Here is a 10,141-nt window from a genome sequence, read left to right as displayed (position 1 = left end):
CCCCCTCACTCTGTAGGTGATCTATGAAGACTGTCACATGGTGACCCTGGACGCCCCGTACGTCGCCGGTTTCCTGGCCTTCAGGGAAGCGCCGTCATTGGTGAAGGCGGTGGAGACGCTGCGGGAGAAGAGGCCGGACCTGATGCCTCAGGTGAGATGTGTACCGGATATTTCCAACCCACATACTGTACAGTCTGCTTTGGATCTGTGTAGCTCCGGTTCTGCCAGATCGGATACAAAGTGAATAGATTGTTACAGGAAATCAGGAGGAGATCAGACAGGCTCAATATGAACAGTACAGTGTAGGGGATCAGTGTAAACGTCATTTTGTTTATATTGAGCCAGTCTGCGGTCTACACTGATACACAGTACAGTACAGAGAGCAGCTACTGATTGGATTCAGTGTCCGGAGCCATTCATGATCATTTCTGTGCTGCTCTGCACTCGTGTCATCATTGGAGACACACATCACAAACTGCTGGAAGAAGACAACCCCTGTATAAGATTACCTAAGCTCCGCCCTCCCCAGTGCTTCCCCCCCTGTGGGAAACAGAAGGCCCAATTAAAGGGATTCCTTCATGGCTGATTCTCAGTCCTGGTCTGCAGTTACGATGACCTCCGCCATTTGTTACCATTGTTTTTACTGTTATCATTTTTGTTCTTTTTGTTTCAAACATGATAAAGAATGTTACTGTTATTATTGTTACTATTGTATCTGAGAATTGTTTGTTATATGTCATTCATTAACAATTGACTTTTCCCCGTATCTCTCCTGTTACCCGAGCGCCGCACGTCTTTGCTTTTTGTTCACATCAGATTCTTATAATAGGGAAATCATGATAATCATATAATGGATGTGTAACAAGGACAGATTTTATTTTCCAGGTGCTGCTTGTGGACGGTAATGGGATCCTGCACCACCGAGGTAACTCTACAATCTGATGTTGTTGCTGTCACCCGCCGTGTACAGCATATCGTCACCCAGAAAGGGGAACACAAATTAAAGTCCATCTATAGTGTAAACGGGGAGAGCGGCGGACATCGGTTTGCCAGTCTCCCCTCGGAAGCCATGAGGATTTTATCACTTCCAGTTTCAAATCTGTGGCTGGGGATGAAGCTGATCAGGTGCAATCTGTGCTTGAGCAGCTTCATAGGTTCATAGGTGACATTAGGGGGTCTAATAGACCCGTGATGTCTCCTTAAAGAGGACCGGTCACCAGCAAAAATATGATACCACATAGGGGACTATCAGCCTCTTATGTAATAAAAATAAATGTCGTTCCTTCTCCTTTTCTGTTCCCTCTCCTTTCCCATCTCTTTTCCTTTCTCCCTTCCTGTCCCCTCTCCTTTCCCCGTTCCTGTCCCCTTTCCTTTCCCCTCTCCTTTCCCTTCTCCTTTCCCTTCCCCATTCCATTTCTCCTCTCCTTTCCCCTTTCCCCTCTCCTTTCCCATTTCCTTTCCCCTCTCCTTTCCCCTCTCCTTTCCCTTCCCCCTTCCATTCCCCTCTCCTTTCCCCTTTCCGTTCCCCTTCCCCGTTCCCCTCTCCTTTCTCCTTTCATTTACTGTTAGCTCTAAACTGATGAGCTGCTTCGCCTGTGGACAATGTGAAAGTTTTTCGCCGTTTCGCAGGCGCACGCAGTTTTGAGTCTTGACATGTTTGGTATCCATTTGTTCGGCGTAACCTTATCCATTATAATTTACCCACAAAATTGGGTATTATATTGTGTTTGTGCGCTAAAGTTGAATGCATTTGTTACTTAAAATTTAGGTTTTATAATCAATTGCGCCAAATATCATGCAACATAAATTGCAACTCCCGCCATTTTATCCTCTGGGGTTTTAAGCAATTTATACTTGTCTGCAATAAACCGTCTCTGGCAGCGAAAGGGGTCAGCTGATCACATCCACCTACAGTATGTATGTAAACCACTTTAAAATATCCGGTGTGTCCCATGCTTCTGTGTCCAGGGTTCGGAGTGGCCTGCCACCTTGGGGTCCTCACCAATCTCCCCACAATCGGAGTGGCCAAGAATTTGCTCCAGGTGGACGGACTGGAAAATAGCGAGGCGCACAAGAAACAGGTGAGAGACACAAAAGTCATGACCCCCACAGAGCATGAGCCCTCCCACAGGAGCATGAGCTCTCCCACATGAGCATGACCCCTCCCACATGAGGATGACCCCTCCCACATGAGCATGACCCCTCCCACACATAGCTCATCCATTGTAGCATAATCTGAATCTCTATGACCGGGCGGTGCACTGCAAACTGTTACAGGGAATGTACAGTCTGCGCAGAATCCTCACCTATCTTTTCTTTATTTTTTCTTTTACACACATATATATAATTATTATTAATAAAGATTTATTTCTCTCTCTCTCTCTCTCTCTCTCCCCTTCTTCCTTACTTCCCAGGCAAAGCAGTTAGAAAATGGAGGAGACTTTTTCCATCTAAAGGGCTACTCCGGCCATTTCCTGGGTGCAGTGAGTATTTGGGATTTCGTTCTCACCACAGCGGCGTAGGAAATACCTTGACTTGAGAGGAACATACTAAACACAGGGCTGGGGGGTGAGATTTTGGTTTGGTTGACATATGGGCTCTTGGGCACCTTGTAAGCATCAGACGGATCGTAGCCCAATCAGAGAACTGTCCTATTAGGGCCACCAACCTAAATCGTACTTTTAACTGAACATCCTGATTTTGTTACAGCAACACTAGTCAGTCCATACAGACAGTCCGGGTACATTTATGTCAGTAGGACTTCATTACGGGGTTATATAGTAATATTGGTGTACGAGAGGAGCGGTGCTTAAAGGAGAACTATGGGGTCAGTTTTTTTCCCCATAGTCCTCCTTAGGGTAACGGGAGGACACAAACTAGCGTTCTCCCGTTACCCTAGGCTCAGTATATAGGCAGCTACAGCTCTCAGGATCGAGAGGTGAGCGAACCCGGTATGTGTTCGCTCACCTCCCGATCTACTGAGCCAACCTGTGACAGTCTCATTGTCACAGGTCGGCTAGAACTATGAGGTGAGTGGAAATCACTCATCTCATAGTTCTCCTTTAATTACAGAATTTAAAAGTAAAAATTTTTTCTCTCTCCCTTCCTCTGCCAGGCATTAAAAAGCTGCAAAAAAAGCTCCAAACCCATCTACGTCTCAGTCGGCCACAAGATCAGTTTGGAGACAGCGGTGCGCCTGGTCTATTCATGCTGCAACTATCGAGTTCCTGAGCCCATCAGGCAGGTAGGGTGTATAGTAAAGGTGGTTGTATAGGTGGTGACAAGGTCTGTGTGCAGAATGAAAGGTTGAATGATTTTATCCAGTTGTGGACACTGAACGGGGGATGTGCATTACGTCCCGTCCTTCTGCACTGCTGCCGTTCTCCACCCCTTGTATTTGCAGCAATTCCCGACTGTCAAAATGACCTCCAGGAACTGATTTTACAGCAGCTGCTGCTGTCAGAAAATGGACGTCTGACACAGAGTTTATAAACATTGTTCAGATGTGAGAGAGAAAGATACAAAGTAACACTATTAGTTTTGCATTTACTCAGTCCTATTCATCTGCAGATCATAGGGATGAACTTCCATCTGCTTATGATGCATTTTAAAGCAACCTAAAGCACAAACAGCCGCAACTTCTCATTAATAGCAGAGGTGTTAGTAGCCACACTGCCCCATCAAGGCTCCTCTGTCAAATCCAACAACGCTTCCAACCTTGGACATGTACAGCAATAAATAGATAAAGTCAGGCATGCATGGAGGCAACTAATTCCTTAAAGGGACAGAGACAGACCAGAAGCCTGGTACAGCACACGGTGTCTGGCTGCCGCCCCTGAAGCCTCTGACACCTGAGGCTGTATGTAGGAGAGCGCCTGCTGTCCCTCCCTGCCCTGAAGGCTTCACAGGCAGCAGATGGACACCCTGGTGGGCCAGGAGGGGGGTAAGCTATACATGCAGCAGATGGACACCCTGGTGGGCCAGGAAGGGGGTGAGCTATACATGCAGCAGATGGACACCCTGGTGGGGCAAGAGGAGGGCGAGTTTCAACAGCAGATGGACAGCCTGGTGGGGCAGGAGGAGGGCGAGCTTCAACAGCAGATGGACAGCCTGGTGGGGCAGGAGGAGGGCGAGCTTCAACAGCAGATGGACACCCTGGTGGGCCAGGAGGAGGGCGAGCTTCACAGGCAGCAGATGGACAGCCTGGTGGGCCAGGAAGGGGGTGAGCTTCAACAGCAGATGGACACCCTGGTGGGGCAGGAGGGGGCTTTACAGGCAGCAGATGAACATCCTAGTTCACCTTAACTTCTGCATACGAGAAGGCTTCTTTTCCGGTAAGAATTGTGACAATATAGAATAGACCTCAGGAGCTAGTCCTAGCCGACTCTGTGGATTGCTTAAAAAAAGGCTGGATGTGTTTCCAACTGTTATATATATCCATAGCTATTACTAGTTCTAAGTAATAACACCATAGATTCTTCATCTGACTCATAGAGGGGAATTTATCAAAACTGGAGCAGAAAAAATCTGAAGCAGATTTGCACTGCAGCCAATCAGCTTCTCTGTCTCAGTTTCAAATCTTACCTGGGCAAACTGACGGGAGATGCTGATTGGTTGCCATGGGCAACTGCTCCAGATATTGTCTGCTCCAGTTTTGATAAATTCCCCTCATACTGTCAGATGGAGTATTGTTGCCTTTGACCCTCCTGGGGGGGATTTCACTTTTACTTCCTGTCCTGGTGACATCACATGCATCATGTCTCCAGGACAGAAAGTGAGGTGAAATCTCCCCAACCTGAGAGAGGATATTTACCTTATTCACTCTGTCCAAAATAAAAAAAAGTTTTTGCTGGTTTGGTTTGAAAGCTGAGCGCTGGGAAAATGAAAAACAAATAAAACATTATTATTCGGGAAATTATATAGCGCCCATAGATTGAGCAGACCTTTACCAAGTGAAAGGAAACAGAGTAGAGTTACAATACAATTCAATACAAGAGGATTACAAGGACCTCCTCCTAATTCTCTTGTATTTAATCCTCCTCTTGAGAGCTTACAATCTAAAAGGACGGACCCTTGTTCTGGGGCTCCCCCACCTCTGCTCATTTTTGTCTAGGGTTCCTTCAAATGCAGGATTTATTTACCTTACCCCCTCACTCCCCCAGCAGCTAGTGTTCTCCTCTTCCCTCTGATGCTCAAGGTTGTGAGCAGCCCTCGGCAGGCTCATTTGCAGTACAAGACTGGTGGTCCCCGATTGTAGGTGATGACAAACAGAGTGCGACCAATGAATGGAGCACCCAAGCGAAGCAGCTTTGGTGGACCGGTCACGTGGAGAGGAAGAAGCCTGCTGGAGTGGGAGATAAGGTACCTTGTAAGTAAATCTTAATTTAAAGGTACCCTAGACAAAAGCGACAAGACAAGTGTATGTATGTTTGATCTGGATTCATTATTGAAGAAAAGAATGAGAGATTAATATTACTTTACTATGTTCTGCTCTGTACTGGGTGGTATGTTCCTCGAAGTAGAAGTCACAATTGTCCACCTTTTCCTGATCCATATGTACCCTGCAGAGTCCAGCCTTCACAAGCTGACCTCCTTGTTCAATTCATTTTGTATTTCAGGCTGACATACGGTCCAGAGAATTTTTGCGCAAAGATCAAGAGCAAAATCAAACAGAACATGGAGTAGAACCTCCAGCGGCACCAGTTAGCCGGACCAAGAAGAAGACTGGGGCAACTCTTTCTGCTTCTAGCTGACTTTGTTTCTTACCTCAAAAGGTCACTTTTCAGTGTTCAGTAGATGCCGGACAGTTACACCAGCTTATGGATTGTTTGTCTTTCCGGGACTCTTATTGGTGAGATCTCTGCACTCAGGTTACTGGGTCTGTGCCCATTATGATGGGTTCCCAATCTGCCTGATGAACTTTTTATTTTATGGGAGATGCCAGAAAACTAGGGTCCCATTCACACCTGTCTTTTCTGGTGCACGCATGTTATGTCACACATTAATGTGTGCTTTGTTAGTGCAGCCCAGTCAAATGATTAAGTTGCCAATGCACCAGAATGGGACGCAGATAGAACATGCACCATTTTTTTTTTTTGACACTGCAGCACAAAGCACGGCCTTACCGTGCATTGTGGTGCGCTTCAATGCAGCAGTGCATCAGCGGTGTATTGAGTTAATGCCCTGGGGTGCCATTGAATGGCACCACAATGCACTAATTAATAATGTGCACGTTCCTGCAATGCACTGCACTAAAAAGGTGTAAATGGGCCCTAGAGTGTGAGCCATAACATTGGGGTCAGTGCAAGAAAATATAAATATGGCGGAGAGATTTCATCATCAGAATCCACATTAGATACAGGAAGATCCACTGAAGAGTAACTGATATATCCCCTTTTGGGGACCCTTCAACAGCCTTTCTGTTCTGGAGATACTGAGAGGCTCATGTATGAAGGAGTCGAGGAGTGGGAACGTTTTGGCTGTTCATTCCCATCGACCATTTTAAGAGTAACGGTTTAGAAGCAATAGCAGGTGACAGTGTATAATGGCCGTGGGTGAACTCAGGGGACGCCATTGTGGTCTGTAGGCAGACTGGGAAATTAAATGGAGGATTTGACATGGCACTGTGATTTGTCTCTCCTGAGAGCTCATTTGTCCTTGGAGTTTTCCTGCAAATCCATTTTATAACGTGAACACCCATTTCAAGTGGTGATCTCATTCATCAAGAGCTCATTTACCCCAAAGAAAAAACAAAATTTCCCTCAATGGTGGGTAACACAAGGTATGTGTGTACTGAAGTATAAGATATGGTCAGTTAAAGGGGCTTGTGTGTTATTTACTGTGTGGATGCTCATTTGGGGCCTTAAGAAGTTAATGGGAGCTCCTCCAAAAACAACATCCATTACAGCACACGCTCATAGTTGTAAAGCTGGCCTTAAATATGACATGCTGCATTTCTTTTTTTAATTCATGCACCTTAAAGCCAATTCAGGGTTGTTACCAAATCATTACCTTATTATTATCATCATGTTACTAATCCCCTCCAGTTGATTAAGGATCTAATGTTTGTTTTTCTAGGTGATGAGATAACACAGGAGAAAACCTTAATGCACGGTTCCATGGTCTTCCTTCCAAGAGCTCTGGTTGTGATGACCAGAGATGTACACAAAATATTCCTGTGTACAAAGCCAGTTCCATAAAGACATGGTGTGACCAGCTTGGTGTGGAGGAACCTGAGTGTCCTGCACAGAACCCTGACCTCAACCCTACTGAGCACCTTAAGGATGAATTGGAATGCCTATTTCAAGGAAGACCTTCTCATGCAACATCAGTACCTGACCTCACAAATGCTTTTGTTTGGCTGAAAGAGCACAAATTCCTAAATACAACCCCAAAAGTCTTGTGGAAAGCCTTCCTAGAAGAGTGTAGGCTGTTATAGCTGCAAAGAAAAAGGGGGTGGCAACTCTATATCAAAGAGGAATAAACTCTGGAAGCTGTTCCGAAAAAAAGTCAGGCAGTAGGCAGAGGAGTCGCCACCAGTATTGTCTGGTCCTGTAGTCTTCCTCCCTGCCAGCTCCAAAAAATGTTCCTGTGTACAAAGCCAGCTCCATAAAGACATGGTTTGACCAGTTTGGTGTGCAGGAACTCGAGTGTACTGCACAGAGCCCTGACCTCAACTCTAATGAACACCTTTGGGATGATTTGGAATGCCAACTGCAAGCCATGTCTTCTCATCCAACATCAGTACTGGCCCTCAACTAGTAATTGTGGGTCCTGTGGTCTTCCTTCCCGCCAGCTCCTGTTGTGACAACCAGGCCCCTGAAGCCACTTTTGTTGATTATCTCTGACTAGTCTTATCAAGCCCCTCTTCCCGGCGTCATCATCTTTAGTGCAAAACCAGCAGCTGGTCCTGAACAGGTCGAAAAGAGGGGTTGTTCCCTGGAGTTCTGATATACCTTAAATTTCCCCTTTAGTATTAATTAATCATTTGAATAGGTCCTCAAAGGTCATTTAACCAAAATTAATCAGATCAAAAAAGAGGGTAACAGTGTTTTACCAGAGAAAACACTGTGAAAGAAGGTTATTAAATTGACCGAGACCTATGATTCATATCAAAATATAAACTTTATTGATTACAAAAATAATGTTTCCGGTGTCTGTTATATCCTCAATATTATACCCGTTTATCATGGAGTAGAAACGGGTATAATATTGAGGATATTCCCACTTCAGGGAACGACCAGGAAATCAAACACTGCCAAGTTTTGTGGGAACGCTTAGTCTGCATGAATGAATGGGAGTATGAGTGTCATGAACAACGTTGTTCTTTTAATAGTAATTTGAGAAGTGAAATAACAGACACCGGAAACATTATTTTTGTAATCAATAAAGTTTATATTTTGATATGAATCATAGGTCTCGGTCAATTTAATAACCTTCTTTCACAGTGTTTTCTCTGGTAAAACACTGTTACCCTCTTTTTTGATCTGGTCCTGAACAGGACCTAGAATTACTGGTGGGGGTCAGGTACTGATGTTGGAATACCTGGGTGTTGCATTTCAACCCAAAGGTGTTCAGTTGGGTTAAGGTCAGGGCTCTGTGAAGGTCACTCCTGTTGCCCCAAAGCAAACTGGCCAAAACATCTCTCGATGGCCACCCATGGCGTTTCATGGCTGAAAAGGAGGACTTTGGCAGAACCGTGGGTTTAGGTAAGGATGTGTATATAATCCTATATAGACAGAAGGAGCAATGGATCCTTAGATCATTGAATGGTACACCCATAAGAATGCTCGCATCATGCAGTTCTGTGTTTAAACACCATGAAAACCTCTTCACTGAATGTCTAGTCAAGGGAGAAAAATATGCACACAGAAGAACGCACCTTTCTTTAATTGCATTAAGTATGAGGGTCCAAAGGCTACTTTTTTGTCCATGCCTTATTCCTATTATTGTGCTGATAGTGAGCCAAAAACAAGGGATAGGGAGGACGGTCTCCACCGATGTGCCTTAGACGTCATTGTGAATATGCAATTATGCTTTTAAAATTAAATAAAAAGGATTTTTTAAATATTTTCATATGAAAAGGGTTATTTAAAATGTGGGATCTTATTGTTATCAGCACTTTAAAGCTGATCTCTGGGAAAGGCAACGATTGTTTAATTACAAGAGTCATGTTTATTCTTTTTTGAATCTTGGCGAGCTTTGTGTATTTCTTCCAGATCTGTGCAGTAATCCAGTGGGACACTTGGAGCTTCCTGTAATAAACAACCGGTCACTGCTGCTCTCTCCTTGTGCAGGGTGACTGGTCTTGTCTCTGCCTCCTCCGGTAACAAAGACCGCTCACTGCTGCTCTCTCCTTGTGCAGAGTGACTGGTCTTGACTCTGCCCCCTCCTGTAATAAAGACCGGTCACTGTTTCTCTCTCCTTGTGTGCAGGGTGACTGGTCTTGTCTCCGCCCCTTCTATAGTTCTCTACAGGCAGTAGTCTGTAGTAGATGGGACGTGCAGGGTCCTTCCCACAGCTCTGGTGTCTGCTCAGACCATATGCAGCACAGTGATTATGTCACTTTTAAAATGTAATATCTGTGTTTGAAAAGGTATTTGGTGTACGCAAATTGTATTTATATTCTCTGCCCTATTGAGGAATATATACTGTGAGGGGGAATTTATCACAAGCGGAGCCGACAAAATCTGGAGCAGCTGTGCATGGCAATCAATCAGCTTCTCTCTTTCATTTTCAAATCTTAACTAAACAGACTGAAGCGAGAAGCTGATTGATTGCCATGCACATCCAGATTTTGTCTGCTCCCGTCTTGATAAATTTCCCCCTGTATGTTTTTGTGCCCGGATTTCAGCTTGAACGGAACAATGTGACTTTTCCCTCATGAAACTTATCGACCTTATGAAACAAATGGTGCGAGGAGCAAGGCATTTGTGCAACACCAGCAAGAATTTCTACCCTTCCCCAACCTACACAGAAAAGAAGCACTTCTGTTGTCCTCTGTGTCCCTAATTCCTGTCTTTGATGAGCTCCATTTTAATGGGGCAAAGGCAGCCATTAAGACCTGACAGGGACTCTAACAGGGTTATTCACAAAGGGTGAAGAGTTTGGAGAAGGCCGGAGAAGTGAACAATCTAGGACA

General features: G+C 45.0%; 1 protein-coding gene across 1 annotated transcript in view; it reads left to right on the top strand.

Moving 5' to 3' along the window:
* The window catches only part of ENDOV (endonuclease V), a 6,988-nt gene extending 1,235 nt beyond the window's left edge, over nt 1–5,753 (top strand). The window contains exons 3-8 of the mRNA XM_018570401.1: nt 17–151; nt 886–925; nt 1,969–2,081; nt 2,415–2,483; nt 3,116–3,244; nt 5,619–5,753. Coding sequence (XP_018425903.1) covers nt 17–151; nt 886–925; nt 1,969–2,081; nt 2,415–2,483; nt 3,116–3,244; nt 5,619–5,753 — 621 coding nt within the window. The remainder of the gene's footprint in view (nt 1–16; nt 152–885; nt 926–1,968; nt 2,082–2,414; nt 2,484–3,115; nt 3,245–5,618) is intronic.
* Nucleotides 5,754–10,141: the final 4,388 nt, after the last annotated feature.

The sequence above is a fragment of the Nanorana parkeri genome, unplaced genomic scaffold, assembly GCF_000935625.1.
Source record: "Nanorana parkeri isolate BGI_ZX_2015 unplaced genomic scaffold, ASM93562v1 scaffold1529, whole genome shotgun sequence".
Classification (NCBI taxonomy): Eukaryota; Metazoa; Chordata; class Amphibia; order Anura; family Dicroglossidae; genus Nanorana; species Nanorana parkeri.
The sequence above is the reverse complement of the archived record's forward strand: the minus strand, read 5'-3'. Positions and strand labels throughout refer to the sequence as shown.